This window comes from Microplitis mediator, chromosome 9, assembly GCF_029852145.1.
Source record: "Microplitis mediator isolate UGA2020A chromosome 9, iyMicMedi2.1, whole genome shotgun sequence".
NCBI classification, from domain to species: domain Eukaryota; kingdom Metazoa; phylum Arthropoda; class Insecta; order Hymenoptera; family Braconidae; genus Microplitis; species Microplitis mediator.
Genome location: NC_079977.1, coordinates 20,077,514 through 20,099,735, shown reverse-complemented (window position 1 = coordinate 20,099,735; position 22,222 = coordinate 20,077,514). Strand labels below are relative to the sequence as shown.

At 27.7% G+C, this 22,222-nt stretch overlaps 1 protein-coding gene across 2 annotated transcripts; it reads right to left on the bottom strand.

Annotated features, from left to right (window-relative positions):
* Positions 1-425: 425 nt before the first annotated feature.
* LOC130674682 (zinc finger and SCAN domain-containing protein 5B-like) lies at positions 426-13,568 on the bottom strand. 2 transcript variants are annotated; one of them, XM_057480085.1, is made up of 3 exons: positions 13,227-13,568; positions 12,835-13,026; positions 426-3,827 (listed from the first exon to the last, which is right to left on the bottom strand). In XM_057480085.1, the coding sequence occupies exons 2-3, from the start codon at positions 12,949-12,951 to the stop codon at positions 2,628-2,630; spliced, it is 1,317 nt and encodes a 438-aa protein (XP_057336068.1). In that variant the 5' UTR covers positions 12,952-13,026; positions 13,227-13,568; the 3' UTR covers positions 426-2,627. The 2 variants fall into 2 exon arrangements, with proteins under 2 accessions (XP_057336068.1, XP_057336067.1); XM_057480084.1 differs by having other exon boundaries at positions 427-3,827; positions 12,835-13,104.
* Between the last annotated feature and the right edge of the window lie 8,654 nt (positions 13,569-22,222).

Sequence of the window (22,222 nt, the reverse complement as noted above, 5' to 3'; positions counted from 1 at the left end):
TTTTATAATAATATATCTATATATACGTTTAAAAATTAATTAAAAAATAAAATTTTTAAATTAAAAAATATTCATCATATCTTAATTTTTTTTTCTCAAAATCACGTGTCTAGGACACGATTAACCTAAAAAAAAATTTAAATCTTATACAAATTGCGATTAAAATTATACTAAATGAAATAAAAAAAAAGGAATTTTATAATTTTTTTTTTTTTTTGTTAAGTACATATTAATTAAATCTGGAGATTCTATAATATGATTATTATTATATTGAAAACCTTAAACCATAAATAATTTTTTTTTATATATTTATAATATATATATGTATATATATATAATACAGTACAACTAATTCATGAATTTTATCAATTATTTTTTTTTGTTTTTTATGTATGTTTTTTTTTTGTTTTTTTTTTTTTTGCTTTTTTTTTAAGGCGATTAACAAAAATCACTATTATTCACAGCAATTACAAATTAATATAAATATAATTGCAGCACATTTATAGATGTGTCCAACAAACAGATACATCGTAATATTATAAATTGGTAATCATTTTAAAAGACGAAAAATTTATACAGTTATAATAATTTTTTTTTTTAAACTTATATTTACGTTTAAATTTATAATTAATTAAATTTTGTCATAATTGTAAAAACAATGATTATAAAATGATTTATATTTATATATATATATATATTTGTATATATATAAGTTTAGGAAATATTATTTCCTTTAAAATGAGTACCAACAAGCCCGGCTTATTTTAAAATAACTATAGTTGCTATGGAAGCACTTCCTTAGCAACGGTTGCTACGGAAAGGTTTTTTTTCAGAAATAATTACAATAGAATTAATTTTAGCAACAGTTACTATAGAAATACTTATGTTTTTTTTTTTTTTTTAGTAACAGTTGCAATGAAAACGGTTGCTTTTGATTTCTATAGTTTTTATTTTCAATTTCTAAAAATAATTTAATTAAACTTATTTTTTATAAAGATGGCGGATAAAATTCTGCAACAAATTCTGTTAAGATTTCAAATTAACCTAAAATATGTTTAAATATTTTTTGTAATTTACTTTAAATAAAATTATAATAATGAAATAAATCAGGATGAGAATATTTTTAAATTCAAATTTTGAAATTTTTGATTTTTAATTGTACAGAAAAAGATTTTTATAAATATCGGATTTTTAACCTCAAGGGCACGGATTTATTCCATTTTATATTTTTAATTTCGAAAATATTTGTTGCTCTTTAGTTTCCTACAAAACTTCATTCCATCTTAAAAATTGACGGTTGAAAACTATAGAAAGTAGGAAATTGATTCCCTAGCAACTGTTATAATAAAAAACGGTTGCTAAGGATCTGATTTGCATCATCTTTTATTTTTTATTCTTGAAAACTTTCCAATATTCAGTTCCATAGAAAACTTCATTCCATCTTAAAAAGGAAGGATTGAAAACTTTCCAAGGAGCGATAATATTTTTATAGCAACTGTTTTAGTCGAAACGGTTGCTATGGGTCATGATTTCTGACTGCTTTTCAAATTATTAATTTTCATTTTTGAATAATTGATACAAAAACTTCATTCCATCTTACGAGTAGATTTAAGATTTTATGGGCTCTGATTGTTGCCTAATTTAATTATTTCTATAGATCATTCCAAAAAAAATTTTTAATTTTTGACTCCATAGGAAACTTCATTCCATCTTACGAATGGACAGAAATAAAATCTATAAAAAAATTTCCAGTAGCCTCAAAAATTTTGCTAATAATCTAATTTTTATCTAAAAAAATTTCGTTTTCATTTCTGGCTATTCACTACAGAGAACTTCATTCCATCTTACGAATCTGCAGAAGTGAAAACTAAAAAAATATGATAAAATTGTTTTAGCAACCGATGCTATGTTTCTAGTTATTGTCTAATTTGATAATTTTTGTAGCTTGTTTCTAACAAAATAAAATTTTTCGCTTCTATAAGAAACTTCATTCCATCTTACGGAAAAACAGGAACAAAATTCATAAAATTTTTCCCAGTAACCTCAAAATTGTTGCTAATAATCTAATTTTTATCTAAAAAAATTTCGTTTTCATTTCTGGCTATTCAATTCAGAGAACTTCATTCCATCTTACGAATCTGCAGAAGTGAAAACTAAAAAAATATGATAAAATTGTTATAGCAACCGTTGCTATGCCTCTAGTTTTTGTTCAATTTAATAACTTTTATAGTTTGTTCCTAAAGAAATCAAAATTTTCGCTTCCATAGGAAACTTCATTCCATCTTACGAATAGCCGGCAACAAAATCTATAAAAAATTTATTCCAGTATCCTCAAAATTGTTACTCATAATCCGATTTCTATCTCAAAAAACCAAGCTTCCATTTTAAAATATTCATTACAAGGAACTTCATTCCATCTTACGAATGAATGAAACTAAAAACCTTAAAAATCAGGTAAATATTTCCTTAGCAACCGTTGCCATAGAAAAAAAGTAACTGTAATTACACTAATAATTAATAGTTAATAATTATTAAAAAATAATTTATTGGCTTTATATTTTTAGTTGTCTGTCTGTTTTTTATCGTTATGTTTAAACTTTAAATTATTTTAAAAATAATTATTGCCATTAACTAGACGGTTCAAATACACGTTCAGCCTCATGGTCATCTGCTTCAGAAATTTCAGCAGAACAAGCAGCACTAGGGTCTAATCTTTCTTCTTCATCCATTGTCGTGTCCATGACAGAGTCCATCTGACTTGTGCCATCAATCTGTACTTCAACTTGTTGATCATCAACGACTATTGGATGACCATGTCCTCTACCACCAACAAATCCTCCTACCATGCTATCCTTATCCATTGGATGTTTTTTCATATGCGTCGTTAAATTACCACTGTGATAAAATTCTTTTCCACATATTTTACACTGAAATGGTTTAATCCCCGAGTGTATACGTTCATGTATTGATAAATTACCACTATGACGAAATTCTTTACTACAAACGGTACATTTATATGGTTTAACACCAGAATGTGTACGTAAATGCGTTGATAAATTACCCGAATGACTAAACATTTTACCGCAAATTTGGCATGCATATGGACGTTCACCAGAATGTGTACGCATATGAATCGCTAAATTACCACTGTGTGTAAAACATTTATCACATTGATTACATTTATATGGACGCTCACCATTATGTGTACGCATATGAATAAATAAATTACTTTTATGACCAAATTCTTTATGACAAATTTCACATTGACATTTAGGTTTTATTTTCGCTGGTGAATTTGATGTTGATGAATTGTTACTTGTACCGGGACCACCACTACCATTACCAGGACCAGGACCGTTTGGTCCAGTGGGTCCTGGTGTCCCGGGTAGACCTGGACCAGGTGTACCAGGAAGACCAGGTGTTGATGTATCGGAATTACGTGAACTTGACGCCTCTAAGGTTGTGGTGGTATCGATTGTTGATGTACCGGTTGTTGTTGATGGGCTAGATATTGTACCAGGTGCTGATGTGTTACCCAGATGTCCTGGTCGTGCAAATGTTGAGCCAAGTGAGGTCAGATTTGGGATTGTCAGCGAATTTTTTGGTGGCCTACCAGGTCCGTTGTGACGAACGGGAAATGTCTGAGTACGCATGAATGCTATTGTGTGATTGGCCATGGAATGCGCAGGTATTGGCGGGGGTGATAATAATATTTGGGAGCTTTCTGATGATGGCAGACATGATGGATGCTCACGTGGTGGCTTGGGGTCTTGGCTGTAAACAGTCTCCTGATGAATATATGATGGTCCGGGTAATCTTTCGGAATGCTAGAAATTTTAATTGTTTTTTTTAAATTAGATTTAGGAATTACTTTCATTATTTTTATTCAGAAGATTTTTGTTTTAGAGTTTTATGAAATTTTATTTGTTCTTAGGCAAATAAAAGTTAAATTTTTTTTAATTAATGAAGAATTGTCATGCTAATTTATTGACCTGTAGATTATTAAATTTTTTAAGTTCTTTTTTTCAAAATAAAAAAATGTTTTGTTTAAATTTGAAAAATTACTATTTTTTCTAAAATTTGAATAGTAAATTTTCTGCGTTTGTGTAAAAAATAAATTTATAAATGTGAAAAAAAGAAGATAATTTTTTTTTAATGGTAAATAAGTCAATCATTTCAAAACAAAAATTATTATTTTTTTTCATTTGATTAATTACGAAATTCTGATTTATAAATAAATTAATCTGGATTTTTTAATTTCGAAATCCAACAAAAGTGAATATTTGCTGTTTATTTTTAAAAAATTGTTGGTTTAAACAAAATTAAATTGTTAGATAAGAGACCAATAAAAAATATTTTTTTATCTGACGGTATAAAAAAAGACATAAATATAAAAATATCAATAACAAAAAAAATAAAAATTAACTATTAGTGGACTTAGAAAATAGGAGGCTGATTAGTAAATTTGAATTCGTTCGTTAAATTTCGTTATAAAAACTGTTATAAGAATTAATAAGATCTGGGAAAAAATGATCGAGATTTATCTAAATCTGATTTTGTTTTTTTTTAGATCAATGTAAAATTAATGTTGATAGATTTGGATCGATGAGAGTGGAATACTCAACAAAATGAGCTAGCATATGAAGATCAAAATAGATTGTAGATCTCTGTAGATCCTATAAAGTGATAAATATAGATCAATACAGATTTAATACTAAAACGTTAAATGAGTTGAGTAGGCGAATATATAAATTGATCTATTAGAAGTATGAGAATTGATTTGGGTCTATGTTGATCGAGATCGACATAGATCTGAATAAATTTATATAGATTTAAATAGATCTTAAAAGTTATATTACTACATAAATACATTTAGATCTTAGTGGATTTATATAAATCTGAATAGATCTACATAGATGTAAATAAATTCACATAGATCTTAGTAAATCTATAGATCTATATAAATTCATTAAGATCTTAGTGGATGCATAGAGCTCTGACTTATTTCGCCAAAATCCTAGTGGAACTATATATATTCAAAGAAATCGACATAGATCTCAATAGATCTAAGGTAAAAGACCCAGTTATTGACCCTGGCCCAGTTTCTGATCTTTTAAACTTTTTTCTTACTTAAAAAACTATAATTTAAAAAAAAAATCAATTTTATCTTAATTTATTGTAATTTATTCTGAGCCTAATTAATGGCAATTTAAAAAACATAGAAAGGATTAATTGAATAAAAACGAATATTTTAGCCATAAGTAGCTAAGGAAGCCATTTTTTAAGTAGGGTCTAAACAGTTTACGTTAGGAGGTACGACGATTAAATCTGTGCACTAATTATCATGTAAGTAAAAAAATTTAACTAAAAATAGATGGATAGATCAATATTTAATTAAAATTTATTTTAATACATTTATAAAACATATTAAAATGAATTTTGTTGTTGAAATTTGAGGGTCAATAACTAGGCTCAATTTTAAAGGTATGATGGAGTTTTTGACCCTAACATTATAACTTACTGCGAGCGAAGTTGTCTGTTGAATTACATGTCTATAAAATGTAAAAATAGCAATATTTATAATTTTCTTAAATTATTTTCTACTATTATTCATAATACAGTGATAAATTAACATTTAATATTCATTTTTAAAAATAAAAGATCATAATTAGATCTTGAAAGTACATATTCTTGGAGTGATAAAATTATTGTAAAAATAATGCCAATTTCGATAGTATTTAAATTGTTATGACTCTTTTACTTGAATAATATTTTTATTATGACAAAATTAATTTTTTTGTTTTTTTATTCAAGAGTTTAAAAAAAAAGACAACGAGTTACGATGAAAAATAATGAGAACAGGCGCTAGCTAAAGTGACTTTAATTATTTATATTTTAAATATTGAAAAATTATGTTTTTGTTATAATAAATATTTAATTTATTTATCTAAATGATAGTTTTAGTTTATTGAAACTTGGTAAAGTACTTCACAACCTAATCATGATTTGTGTAATTTAAGGGTCAGAAACTAGGCCACTGTGGAGATCAGAAACTGCGACCTGAAAAATTCTGAGGGTCAGAAACTAAGTCTCTGAATGTCAATTTTTAAAACGACAATTTAAATTATTAATTCAACTCAAATAATTATTTTACGCGCATGACTTTATTTGACAAATCATAAACTAGTCGATAAAATTATTATTTTTCTCATTAAATTAAATCTTTCATTAATTATTATAGTATAACCCCAACCGGCACTCTAAAAAGGTCAGAATCTGGGTCCCTTACCTCATATAGATCTTAATAGTTTTATTTCTAAATAAATACATTTAGATCTTAGTGGATGCATAGAGCTCTGAATGAATTCACCAAAGTCCTAGGGGAACTATATGTATTCAAAGATATCGACATAGATCTCAATAGATCTATATAGATTTAACTAAATTTACGTACAATTAAATAAATCGACGTAGATGTAAATGAATTAACGAAGATCTAAAAATAGATTTCAAAAAATTATAATTCCTATTAAATTACTCAAAATTTTCCCGCAAAAAATATAAAAACAAATCATCTATTCAGCCTCCAAAGAATTTAAATGAAATAATTGATTTTCTTACTGATCACAAATCAGCATGACAATAAAAAAAAATTAAAAAATACCCTCTGAATAAATAAAATATAAATGATACTAAAGTTAGCAGACAATTAACAATTTTCGGTTTTTTCTTCAACAAATCAATTAAAAAAAATACAAAACTGAAAAAGCTACAGGTGCAATTTTTAAAATATTTTTATTTATAATTAATCGGTTGTAAAAAAATCAAAAAATTATTAGACGTCGGGTAACTTCATTATCGTAAATATAAATGTGAATGTAATTGACAAGTAGAATTTTTTAAAATTTTCGAGTGAATAAATAAAATGTAAGTATTGGGGTGGTTGTTAAAAATCAAATTTTCTCAGATGTCCCATAAAAAGCTTCTTTTTAGTAAAAAAATACCTAGAGAATTTGGTTTTTTCTTTTTGAGTAAAAACGAACACGTGCCTCAGGATGATCACAGTTCATTTTTCGAAACAATTCTGGTTTTTTATAAATATCTCATGAAATATGCAGATTAAAAGAAAAAATCACAGGTACAATTTTGTAGGAAATTAAATTCTCTACAGAAAAGGTCATGTTCATTTTTCTTATAAAATGTGTATTTACGAAGATATTTTTAAAAAACTTTTTTAGATCTTATCAATGGAGCATGTTAAAGATAACGATTTTTCTTACCCGTGTAAAAATAATTCGTTTCAAAAAGATTCCAAAAAAATTCCACAAGTGGAACTTCTAAAAATGAGACAGATTAGAACTTCGAATGGAACTTTTTTGGAACGTTAGTAATTTTGATGGAAAAAAAAATGTTTTTATGAGCAAATTTAGAGTCAAAAAAAGACGGTTATGGAACTTTATATGGACATTCCAAAAAAATTCAAAAATCACCACTTTTGACTTTTTTATGGACTAAAAAAGGCATTCCAAAATCACTACTTTTGCATCTTTTGTAGACTAAATACGTTCCAGAAACATGCCAAAATAGTTTAAAAATCACTACTTTTAAATTTTCTATAGAACAAAAAAAATACGTCCATAAAAAATTCCAAAAAAGTCCCAAGAACGTCCTTGATTGACTCTAAATTTGCTCATAAAAACTTTTTTTTTTTACCATCGAAATTACTAACGTTCCAAAAAAGTTCAATTCGAAGTTCTAATCTGTCTCATGTTTAGAAGTTCCACATGCGGAACTTTTTTGGAATCTTTTTGGAACGAATTTTTTTCACACGGGTAAATGTAGACAACTTCCCAGATAGCAAAATAACGTCTTGATAAGTTCTAAATGAGTTCCTATTTATAATTTGAACGTCTCATCAACATCTTAAAGAAGTCTTTAAGAAGTTCTCAAGATGTCGAATGAGCCACCTAGCGAACTCAATAATACGTCTTTAAAAAGACTTCTTTAAAAAGAGTTCTTTTTTTTGACTTCGCAAATAATGACTTCAGTATGAATTTACCATGACGTCTTTAAGGAGCTCCTAATTTTGACTTCATAAAGAAGTTTAAAAAAGAATACATTCAGACGTCACAAAACTGACGTCTTATTTATGGAGTCTTCAAGAACTCTTAATTAAGAGTTCTTAAAAATGACACCTTTAAGACTTCTTGAGGACGCCTTCAAAAGGACGTCGTAAAGCAGTCATTCCGAATTGAATGTTGTCTGGGTTTGTAACTCGTAACATGTCAATCATTAATGCTAGTTATTGCACGCCTCGGAAGCGAAGCGGAGAGGTTGTGCTTTATAACCGACCTGTCAAGGTCACACGATTTCCACTCATTAAAGTGCATATATTTTTTTTCTATTTCTCTTACACATTATGAAAAACACATCAATATAAAGCTGAAACACTAATAAATAATCCTGATACTTTTTTTAATTTGTCTAATATGTATTAATATAAAAAAAAGTTCATTAAAAAAAATTTATCGTGGACGTCCATTAGTCTGTGGTTCAAAAAAACGGCGTGGTACGGATATCTCGAGAACGACTTGACGAAACTACTTAATTTTTTTTTCAAAATTTTCAGAAATAAGCAAAGAAGGTTCCTTTTGAAAATCACTACTGTAGGCCTTCTCGTTTTTTTAAAAATAAATCATTACGGTTAAAACCGGCAATCTTACATGTAAACAAACACACACTGCCGCCATTTTTCATTAGGAATGTTCTCCTTATTTATTTTTTTTTTTTTACTTTTATTACCGTATATTTACCATGGAAATTTCTATAAGAAAAGAGCGGTATATTCAATTTTATTCGAAATTTAACTTTTAAAAAAAAACATAACATGAGCTTTCGAGGCGTGCACTTTTGGATTTTCCAAATTTTTTTAGTTTCTATATACTTAGAAAAATGTTATTTTCAAAATTTATAATCCTTAAAATGCTCAATTAATAAGATCTAAGAAAATATGTGTGAGTGTAGCTGACAATTGTAAATTTTAAAAATTTAAAAGTAAGTGAATTAAATAAAAATCGAATAAAATTAAAAAATTACGCATTTATAGAATTTGAAAATGAGTATGTGCATTTTTTTAATTTTTATATTTCAAACTATTTAATTCATTTATTTGTAATTTAAAATTTGTCTCATGTCTGCTACATTCACACTCATATAAGAAAAGCTTTTTTTTTAAATATCTTCATAAGTACACATTTTATATAAAAAATGAATATGACCTTTTTTGTCAAAAATTTAATTTCCTACAAAATTGTTCCTATGGTTTTTTCCTTTCATCTGCATATTTAATGAGATATTTATAAAAAACCAGGATTGTTTCGGAAAATGAACTGTGATGGTACTGAGGCACGTGTTCTTTTTACTGAAAAAGAAAAAATCAAGTTCCCCAGGTATTTTTCCACTAAATAGAAGCTGTCTATGGGGCACCTGAGAAAATTTAATTTTGAACGACCACCCTAGTAAGTAAATGTCCCAATAGCGGAACAAGACCCAATACCGGAACGATTTGATAATCATTATATTATATTTTAACTCGTACGCGATGAAATTAAATAAAACTTTCTTTATTTAAAACCTTAATCTTTTAGTTACAAAATAGGATATAAAATAGATTTTAGAATATATCCGAAACATGAAAAAAAAAAATGGTAATTATAGCAATAGTCTTGGATTCATCGCTTTTTCATGTCTCTTAATAGTTTTGCTAAGAAATCAGCCAATGGTCTTAAGCTTATAGAAAATGTATAGAATTACTGTTTATTAATTTTTTTTAGTATATGCATCTTGAATGACATAAAATTCAAGAAAACATTTTAACAATATGAAAAAAATTGTATTATTATATTAATTTTACTGTTTGTCTATTGGTACACCAAAATGAATGTGTGCCCAGTACCGGAACAGCCAGTCATATTAATGTTATCGAGAGACATTAACGGTGAGTTTTGTTGACTGGCTAAATCAAGTGCAATATTAATTATTACTGGAGCCCTAATATTTAATGCAGTATGTATGATTGTTATAAAAAATGCATTAAATATAGATAAACTCTAATTTAAATCATAAAAAATAGTTTTTTTTTTTTTTAATTAACTTAATAGTACAACCTCAAATGATTTATTTTGTTTCGATTCTTCAGTTCAAAATATTTATTTTCATTGAATATTTAATAATTTAAAAATTTTAAATACATTTTGCATCATAAGTGTGACAGCAGACATCAGACGAATTTAGAATTATTAATAAATCGAGTAAATAATTAATGGAATAAAATTTTAAAAACTGCGCATTCAAAAAATTTTGAAATTAATAGTCATTTTTTTATAAATATTATTTTTTTAATTATTTATTTTATTTATTTATAATTTTAAAGTTGTCTGATGTCTGCTACATTCCCACTCGTTTTACATTAATATTATTTAATAATTGTTAATATTTTCATTATGAATAAATGCAAAAAATAACTCATTTTATTTACTGTTCCAGTATTAGGACAACCGAATTCCCGTATTGGGACAAGGCTATTTCAGCGTTCCGGTATTGGGTCTTTTGGGTGTCATAGAAAAACATTTCTTTTTATATTAAATTTAAGAAAAATGAACTAATTTGATTATTTTTGAATAGGTAAATGTCTATTCTATATGATGTAATAAATTATTTTGGTTTATAATCTATTTGAATATTTTTAAAATGATAAAAATCAGTCGTATACCCTTCGTCGTTCCGGTATTGGGACATTTACCTTATAATAAAAATGGGAAAATGCGTGTTCAGATCAATGTAAAATTAGTGCGCGAATTATTTATATTATTAAGAGAATAAGGAAAATTTTATACCCGCCATATCTATATGATAGAATTAGTTTATGTTATTGAAATTGGTACCATAAGATAGGTCTTGACTTGAATCTGTGCCTTTTCATAGCTTAAACGCCTTTTAATTGCCAAGTATTGAGATAACCCGTGTAAGAAAAATTTTTGTTCCTAATGAATTTAGATCTGAATTTAATACGTACCTGAAGATCGAAACGATTTTCGCTTAACGAAAGCGAAAAAAATTTTCATGACAAAACTCAGATCGTGACACAAATATGACTTTCATCATTACATGAATTTACTCCAACTTTTCGTCTAGTAAATCAGTACCAAATATAAAATTAATTTATTACGTCTTTGAATTGGACTTGGGATGACTTCGATAGAAACTTGACTGAATTTTTACTGAATTAAACCTTTTGTCAAATTTATCGACTCAGAAATTACCAATAAATTTCTTCTATCAAGTACTCGATTTACGTAAATCAGTTTTGATTGTAAAATTAATTTAGTGAATGAACTTCGGATCAATTGGATAAAAATTTGACTGAGTCATAATTGTGTCGTGATTAAAATTGTTGATACAAATTCATGATGAAAGTCATATTTGTGTCACGATCTGAGTTTCGTGATGAAATTTAGATCTAAATTCATTATGAATAAAAATTTTTTTACACGGGAATAAATTTATCTATATCATTCGAATTACATTTAAATCACGCGAGAAAAAAGACGATCGTATTTATTTTCTTTAAATAAATTAATACTTTAATTATTCTGTCACTATATATGACTGAATGTCACTGAATATATATCTATATTATTTATATCGCGTGACTTATTCCAAAATGACAGATTTTTATTCTCCCTTTTGGTTTTAGGAAGCTTCTCAAAGCCAAAAAAGTGGGCATAGAAAAAAAAAGGATTCATTGACACAAAAAATCTTTACTTGCCTAAAGAAAATTTTTGCTTACCCCAATAAATTTTTTGCATTGTGAATTGAAAACAAAAATTTATTTAGAACTAGAAAAAATTACTCGGTGCAAGGAATTATTTCTTGACCAAAAAAATCTTTTCTCGCCCCAAGACAATTTTTGTATTTAATTGATAATGCATAAAATTTCTTGGTGGAAATTAAAATTTTTCGCGGCACGAAATTCTTTTTTTCTGAATATTTTATAAATCTAGTTTATATTATTAAGAGAATAAGGAAAATTTTGTTCCCGCCATATCTATATGATAGAATTAGTTAATGTTATTGAAATTGGTATCATTAGATAGGTCTTGACTTGAATTTGTGCCTTTTCATAGTTTAAACTCTTTTTAATTGCCAAAAATTGAGATAAATAGATTTATCTATATCATTCGAATCACAATTAAATTACGCGAGGAAAAAGACGATCGTACTTATTTTCTTCAAATAAATTAATTCTTTAATTATTCTGTCACTAAATATGAAGTCATAATTTTGTCGTGATTAAAATTGTTGATACAAATTCATGATGAAAGTCATATTTGTGTCATGATCTGAGTTTCGTGATGAAATTAAGATCTAAATTCATTATGAATAAAAAATTTTTTACCCGGGCATTCGCGCCGCGTAACTTTTTGAACAGTTTAGACAGAAAACTAGATTTATCGGATTTTTTTAGTCAAAATAAAGAAAGTGAAAATTTTTTCAGCTTTGTGACGAAATTCCCTGACTTTTCCAGTATATTTATAATTCCCTGACATTTCCAGGTTTTCCAGAAATGTGGTGACCATGCCAAGACAATTATTGTATTTAATTGATAATGCATAAAATTTTTTGGTGCAAATTAAAATTTTTTTGCGGCAATAAATTCTTTTTTCTGCGCATTCTATAAATTTAGTAGTGATATTTGGGCAGTCCTACGTTAATTTAATTAATTTATTTACAAGTTATGAATTTTCTAATGTCTGATATGATAATAAAACATACTTGTAATAAATTATGTTGACCGGTTGATTTATTTAAAGATGCATCAATATGCCCTGCTGCAGCTGCTGCTGATTGCATTTGGGATTGACTCCAAAATTGTGGTAATTGGCGATACATGTATTCGACGTCTTGGTGTGTAAATAGCGGATACTCTTGATGATGATGATGGTGGTGATGATGATGGTGATTATTCTGTAAACCATTTGATGCCGTTTGATTCTCTTCTTCAACACTTGAATACTCTTGCTTTATAGGTACAATACTAAACATCTTTAAAATAAATTTGAATAAAAAAAAAATTAAAGAAAAAAAAAAAGTTTAAAAAAAAGTGTTTCTGTTTCTTAATTATTATTATCAGAATTATTATTAATAAAATAATTATAAATACTTACATTGTTATAAAAAAAAAGAAAAATAATTTATAATTGTGGATTTAATTGATACAAATTATAGGTTATCACATTGTCGTACTGCTGGTTGATGAAATATTTATTGTATTTAATGTGAGTGAAAAAAAATATTTTTTAAAATTTTATTTAGACACGACTATTATTCACAGACACGTTTTTGGATATTTGTTAAATAATTTGTGGTATTTTTTTTATTTGGATAGAGATGTGACATTTGGTAACAAAATTTATTTATATGAGTTATTTGTATATCAACAATTAGACATATCGAGAGAGTAAAAAATATGAGAGAATGTTGGTTGAGGAGGTAATTTTGTTGTGTATGTATGTGTGATTATATTTAATAGACTTTAGTTACGTATTCTTGTGCTTGAGGTCGCTGCTGGCGGGAGGAAAAAAAAGTTTTTGATTGCGCGCGTTACTTTGATATGCGCGGTAAATTTCAAATTCGCTTTTTTATTTATTTTAAATAAGGTAAAAGACCCAGTCATTGGGCCTGGCCCAGTTTCTGAGCTTTTCAACTTTTTTCTTACTTACTTAAAAATTTATTACTTTAAAAAGAAAATCAATTTTTTCTTAATTTATTGTAATTTATTCTGAGCCTAATTAAGGGGTAACGGTAACCGATTTTCAATTCAATTTAATTTACGGACAAACATTAGAAACCTAAAATAGAGAGTCTTTAGCGTTTTTTAAAGCCTTAACAAAGAGCTAGAAATTTCGTATTTTCAAAAATTCTAATTCGTCTCCGAGAAAAATTGTTTTAAAATTCTCATTTACTCTACGAGTGCAACAAAAACAGTCCCGTTTATTTTTCTGAGTGTGAGAAAGAGGTCCGGTACCGTATCCCCTTAGTGGCAATTTAAAAAACATAGAAAAGATTAACTGAATAAAAACAAATATTTTAGCCATAAGTGGCTGAGGAAGCCATTTTTTTAAGTAGAGTCTAAACAGTTTACGTTAGGAGGTACGACGATTGAATCTGTGCACCAATTATCATGTATAAAAAAATTCAACTAAAAATAGATGGATAGATCGATATTTAATTAAAATTTATTTTAATACATTTATAAAACATATTAAAATGAGTTTTGTTGTTTAAATTTGAGTCTCAATAACTAGGCTCAATTTTAAAGGTATGGTGGAGTTGTTGACCCTTACAACTTACTGCGAGCGAGGTTGTCTGTTTAATTACATGTCTATAAAATGCAAAAATAGCAATATTTATAATTTTCTTAAATTATTTTCTACTATTATTCATAATACAGTGATAAATTAACATTTAATATTCATTTTTAAAAACAAAAGATCATAATTAGATCTTGAAAGTAAATATTCTTGGAATGATAAAATTATTGTAAAAATAATGTCAATTTCGATAGTATTTAAATTGTTATGACTCTTTTGGTTGAATAATATTTTTATTATGACAAAATTAATTTTGTTGTTTTTTTATTCAAGAGTTTAAAAAAAAAGACAACGAGTTACGATGAAAAATAATGAGAACAGGCGCTGTGACTTTAATTATTTACATTTTAAATATTGAAAAATTATGTTTTTGTTATAATAAATATTTAATTTATTTATCTAAATGATAGTTTTAGTTTATTGAAACTTGGTAAGTACTTTACAACCTAATCATGGTTTGTGTAATTTAAGGATCAGAAACTAGGTCACTGTGAGGGTCAGAAACTGCGACCTGAAAAATTCTGCGGATCAGAAACTAAGTCTCTAAATGTTAATTTTTAAAACGACAATTTAAATTATTAATTCAATTCAAATAATTATTTTACTCGCATGACTTTATTTGACAAATCATAAACTAGTCGATAAAATTATTATTTTTCTCATTAAATGAAATCTTACATTAATTATTATAGTATAACCCTAACCAGCACTCTAAAAAGGTCAGAAACTGGGTCCCTTACCTTATACTAGCACAGTTTGCTTTAGCAAAAGTTTCCTTAAATTTTTCGTCAAATGTACGTCAACTTCAGACTTTTCCGTTTTTGACGACAATTTATATACAACTTGAGATACAATTTGACGTAAATTTACTCCCCGAATTAGAATGCAAATTGACTTCTAAAGTTGACTAAAAAACATTTTTCGTAAATTTCTAGGCAAATTTATACATCAATTCATTGTTAATTTGGCTTGAAAAATTGTTAAGTATTTTTTTACCTTCAAATTTCCTGATAGCCGAGTTGGCGAGAAACTGAGGTCAAACTAACAGCCGCAACTAGACACTAAGTTGGCCGCAAAAATTGGTATTTCCAAAGTTTATAGGCATTTTCTGAGAAAGCTGGTGGCAAAAGTTGGCAATCCATAAGTTGACGGAAAGTTGCCTTCATTTTTCTCAGAAACCTGCCTTCGAATTGCGGCTCTTCCTTAGCGCCAACATTCTGAGAAATTTGGCGGTAACTTGTAGCCAAAAGTTGGAAAAACAACCCTAATAGCACAGTTTGCTTCAGCAAAAGTTTACTTACAAAAGTTTCGTTGAATTTTTCGTCAAATCTCCGTCAACTTCGGACTTTTCCGTTATTGACGACAATTTGTATCCAGCTTGCTATTCAATTTGACGTAAATTTACTACCCGAATTAGAATGCAAATTCACTTCAAAAGTTGACTAGAAAAAAGTTGTCGTCAATTTTCAGGCAAATTTTATGTCAATTTATTGTTAATTTGACTTGAAAAAGTGTTAAGTATTTTTTTACCCTCAAATTGTAAACATTTTTATGTATAAATTTGCTTGCCTTCTCAAATGGTAAGAAAGAACATTACCGACTTTTTTTATCGTAAAAAGTATCCCGGATAACCAGAGTTTCAGCGCAATTTTTGAGCTGAAACTTTTGTCGTCTCAGTGATGTACGGTACACATAAAAAATTTCAGTTCAACTTTTGAGCGCTCTTTGACGTCAAATTTGACATCATTTTAAAGCTGCTATTTGACGTCTGTGAGATATCAAAATTTGAGACGCAACAAATGACGTCAACAAGACCTCAAGTGTAGAGATATTTTTTACCTTTTGATTTTTGAATTTACTTTGTTGAATAGTTACTAGATGTCGCGAGCTGGCTTCTCTTCAATATGAATCTTTCCCTTTAGTGATTACTAAATCACGCAGAATGTTAATTTTTCAAATCAAATGTAACACAATAAAATTAAATTTTTTTGTTATTAATTATCATTTAGAATATCTTCTATTAAGACGAAAAGTACAACTAGCCCTAGCAGACCTGAGTTACCGTAAATTCACGGTATTTTTACCGTAAATCTACCGTAGAATACCGTAAAATTCGAGTAGATTTACCGTAAATTACGGTAAATCCACCGTAAATTACGGTAAACCCACCGTAAATTGCGGCAAATCTACCGTAATTTACGGTAAATCGGTACTTTACGGTGGATTACCGAAAATTACGGCGGGTATACCGTAAATTTACCGTCGAATACGATAACTCTACCGTAAAAAAATTCGGGTGGATTACCGAATTACCGTAATTTACGGTGGATTACCGTATTTTCGTATTTTACGGTAAATCCACAGTGAATTACGGAAAATCCACCGTAAATTACGGTAAAACCATTGTAAATTACGGTAAATCAACCTTAATTTACGGTAAATCGGTATTCTACGGTGGATTACCGTAATTTACGGTGGGTTTACCGTAATTTGGGTCCGTTAGGGAGATACACTCTTGTAGTTGTATAAAGATTTATTCTGACTAATCAATTTGCTAGAGAAATTATGAAAATATATTTTTATAAAATTCAATACCGAAAATTGCTTGATAAAATTTATTTTAATTTTACAGACAATAATTATTTAACAAAAATATTATGTTGCGGAAAAAATAATTGAAAATTCTGAATCAGTCCTATATGATCCATTAGTTTATTCTGGCGGTTGCTTGGCTTGATCATTGAGCTATAAAATTTTTAACTCATAAGAAATTTTATACAATTTTACAAGAGTTAATGCGATATTATATAATTTTTAACGAATTCATGATCTTTATATTAGTATTTATAGTAGAACATGAAATTCATCAATTTAAAATATATAGATTCTTCTACTTTCGCCATCTAGTGATGGAATTTATGAAACTGCATTATCTAGTGAACGTCAAAATTACCTTCTAAAACGGCAAAATTAAATCTAAACAATTTAGGTCAACTATAGCTACTACTGCAGTCAAATTTCGCTACTCAATTTTTGATGTCTCCCTTGATAGCTAAGTTGGCATTTCCATAAGTTGACGGCAACTTTCCGTGAAACTTGTCGACAACTTTCAGCTCGTGTAACTGTTGCCGTTAAGAATTCCGATTGAGTCCGATTGAAATTTGATTGGTATCCGATTGAGTATAATCGGAATCAATTGGTTCTAATCGGAAAAAATACCGAAAATGAAAATACCAAATGTCAAAAAAATCGAAGGAAAAAAAAATTGAAATTTTTTTTTTTGTGTTCGAAATTTTTTTTTTTTACATTTTTTGGAAATTTTTTTCTTTTTTATCATTTCCGTGCATTTGCTGAGTAACCCAAGCAAAAATTTAAGAAAAGTCGAAAAAAAATTATTTTTTCATTTTAATGATTACACAATTAATGGAACAAAACTTGTTTGTTTAATTGTTTAGCAAAACTTTGATTGATGCTTCCCAAAAAACGGTTCGATAGATCAATTTGAAAATTTACAGGGTTCTTGGGGGTACATTAAGCTAAAAAAGTCCCTGGCAACATAATTTTTTTTATCGATATTTGCAGAGTAGCGGTTGATGTACTAAAAAAACAAAAAAAGTTATTTTTTGTACTTACTTCTAATGGATGTTAAAAATAGAAATTTTTTTTTTTTTTCAAAAATTGATGAGAGGATCTTTTAGGGTATTTACTTTTTATTCAAGTTTTTAACGCCGCCCTTCAACTTATTGTGCGATCATTGGTACCTGAAATATCGATGATCAAAGCCAAAAGAATCATATTTTGTTTGAAGGCTGATATCTCTGCGACAAATCGTCTTACTAGGTTAAACAAAAAAACCCAAATTGAAGCTGAATAAATTCGCTAAATGATCTATGCATTGGTTTGATTGAAAGAATTTTTCCGCGGTCCATGAGCTCTTCGGAAAAAAAAAAAATTTAGAAATTTTTTGTCTCGCGATATTTCTCATCTTTGCGCAATAGCCGGAGCTCTTAAAAAAATTTTGAAATAAATGCATCGAAACTAGAGATTTCAAGCTATAAAATGCTTTCTTTTAAATCTCGATACGATTATTTTTCACCAAGTTACTCAATTCACAAGTGGCTCAATAAGTTATAGATCAAATTGAACGGAATATAGTATAGGGCCGGATAGCTCAACTGGTACACGGAGAGAAATGAAGCTCAATAATAACGAAAAAATACTGTCTGATTCTCGATTTCTACTAGATCTGTTTAGAAAATCATAAATTATGACAATTTTTATGAAAAATTAGTAGAAAGTAATAGGTACGCAAAAAAAATTATAGAGTAGCATAATGATTTTTGAAGTCTTTGATTTTTAATAACTAACAAATATAAAATATGTTATGCTTTGAAAGTAATATCAAAATAAATCTTGAAATTTTATAAATTGAGAGTAAAGTTTTGATAAACGTATGCTATTAATTAAAATGTAAATAAAAATTTTTATGTGTTATATATTATAGTTTTTAAATTATGGATTTGTAAATTTTTTATAATTTTGTATCAAAAATTATATTCAGCATAAAAATATTCATTTCAAACAGTATTAAATTCGAAATAAATTCGTTACATTTTAAACTCCTGTGTAAAATTTTTTCTATGAAAAAATGGTTTTTTTGTTTTATATTATATAAATTTTATAATTTTTGATCACACAAGAATTAATAAGAACTAAAAATAATAATTGCCACAATAGAATAACAAAATTTACAGATTTTGTCTTGATATTTATATTTACTTCAATTTTTGTTATTATTTACTGGGTATAAATTCTCGAACATTGATTCAATTGAAAATTCTAAAGCTAGCATAATAAAAATTCTTAAAATTTTAAAACTTTTAGTTTTGTCGGTTGATAAGTTTCATTATACCCATATAACAGTCTTGTAAAAGGCTTGCGCAAGCCTGGTCTCAAATCCCCTAGTTGTCTATGTCTTTATATGACTCAGTATCTTGCTGCAGACACTGGTCCACAGATTTATATTGCAAGTCTTGTGCAGGACTTGTTTAAAAACTTTGTGTTATGTTATACTTCAAGAATTGTACAAGATTCTTGAATATATCTTGCTCAATATGTATTGATACAGTTAACTTGAGCATATCTTGTACCAGAATCTATCTGCAGATGCTTGAGCATATCTTGCGCCAGATCTGCTCAAGACGTGTCATATTACACTGTCTATCTCACTCTTGTCTCTCTCACTTTATCCCCTCCATCGGCACACGTTACCAGAGCTCAGTGGTACTCAATTGAAGTTATAATCGGATAGAAAAACATTTTTAATCCGGAGTTCATTTGCAAAATTAGAAGCGCCGTAGTAATTACAAGTAAAATTTAATTCATAACCGATAATAACATATGTTTTTTGATAGATGGTTTGATTTTAATAAAATTATTAAAGGATAACACGAAAAATTCTACACAGGGAATATTATCTAATAAATTTTACTCGTTAATTGTGAATCAAACTGGGCCTGCATGAACAATTACTCGTCCGTTTCTAGATAGTGTTCAATTATGGGGTAAAAACACCCAATTTCAAGTAATTTTTATATAAAAAAGAATAAAAAATAAAACAAAACAAATCTGTTGTTATTTTTTCCGTATTTATTATCTTTTCAGCCCAGGCTTACTCTAAATTGCAGGATAAATTTTATCGAAAAATTCTCTCCGTTTATGAAATACGATAATGAAATGTTTTTAAAATTTTTTAAAAAATTGAAATCAGTTACTTTGATACTGAAATACAGATATTGATCATTTTTTTTTGCTTTTATTATATTGAAAATAAATTTTTTTAATTTTCAATTACACTCTTAATGCCAAGCTCTTAAAAAATTAGTGTTCTGATCGATTTCAAGAGCTCGACATTAAAACGAAAATAACTAAAAAATAATGTGGAATTTGAAAAAATTTAACGGAAATTATTTGTAGAGAATAAAATTGTTAACAAAAAAGATAGTATAACATTTTGTGATAAGTCTGATAGTTTCGCCGGAAAAGTAAAAAGATCTCGAAATTTATTATAACTTGACTTCGAGCTCCAATAACTTTTGAATAGATGGATTTATCAAAAATTGATAAGAAACTTTTTTTGTAGAGCGTTTAATTCCCTACAAAAATAAATCCTGGACTTATCTGTTTAATAAGCCATCGCCGAGGTATAAAATTCCAAACTTAAAATTTCTTTTTCCCCATGTTATTTAAATGGAAAATAGAAAATCGTGAATGGCCACCTTTAAATATTAGTATTAAGGTCTCATATTTTAACAGGGTCTTTGTCTAGGGATACTCTGTCGATTTTTCAATGTTCTTCGTGAAAAAAAAAAAGTCGATTTTTTGAAACACTCTAATATATATGTGCGTACCCACATATATATACATTAGGGTGGGTTGAAAAAAAACTTTTTTTTTGTTTTTCTTAGCATGGGGGTAGAATTTGTACCTTATAAAAAAAAAAAATTTTTCAAGAAAAAAAAAATTTTTTTACTCAACATTTTGAGGTGGCCCACTCGTTTTTTAAATAAATAATTGGTTAAACGGAGTAGTTCCAACGAAAAAAATTTTTTTTTGTCCAAAAGCGTGGAAAATATCTAATAATTGTCGAACGTAATTTTTTTTTACTTCACTTTCATTTTAATTAAAAAGAAAATGCATTTCATTTTTGGATTTTTTACTTAAATTACAAAAATAATAGGAAAAAAATTTTTTCAACTTCTGACTTACAATTAGCTTTCAAGGGGACACCCTACAGATTCTGGAACACCATGTAAATTTTTTCGTTGGGACTACCCCGTTTGATCAATTATTTATTTTAAAAACGAGTGGGCCACCTCAAAATGTTGAGTAAAAAATTTTTTTTTTTCTTGAAAAATTTTTTTTTTTTATAAGGTACAAATTCTACTCCCATGCTAAGAAAAACGAAAAAAAAAGTTTTTTTTCAACCCACCCTAATATACATGTATAAGGAATGAATGATACCGGGTTCGTAACAATCAATATCTGTATTTTAGTATCAAAGTAACTGATTACAATTTAAAAAAAAAAAATTTAAAACATTTCATTATCGAATTTCATCTCATTTTTCGTGTTATCCTTAAAAAAATTAAAAAAAATAATTTTATTAAAATCAAACCATCGATCAAAAGACATATCTTATTATAGGTTATGAATTAAATTTTACTTGTGATTACTACGGCGCTTCTAATTTTGCAAATGAACTCCGGATTAAAAATGTTTTTCTATCCGATTATAACTTCAATTGAGTACCACTGAGCTCTGGTAACGTGTGCCGATGGAGGGGATAAAGTGAGAGAGACAAGAGTGAGATAGACAGTGTAATATGACACGTCTTGAGCAGATCTGGCGCAAGATATGCCCAAGCATCTGCAGATAGATTCTGGTGCAAGATATGCTCAAGTTAACTGTATCAATACATCTTGAGCAAGATATATTTAAGAATCTTGTACAATTCTTGAAGTATAACATTACACAAAGTTTTTAAACAAGTCATGCACAAGGCTTGCAATATAAATCTGTGGACCAGTGTCTGCAGCAAGATACAGAGTCATATAAAGACATAGACAACTAGTGGATTTGAGACCAGGCTTTACGCAAGACTTTCACAAGATCAACTTCTGTACGACATCTTGAGCAAGCCTATGTAGAATCTATCAAAAGATTCTTGAGAAAAGTGCCTTGACCAGCGACTTGTACTGGAAATTGTTACATGGGTATGATCAGTAGAA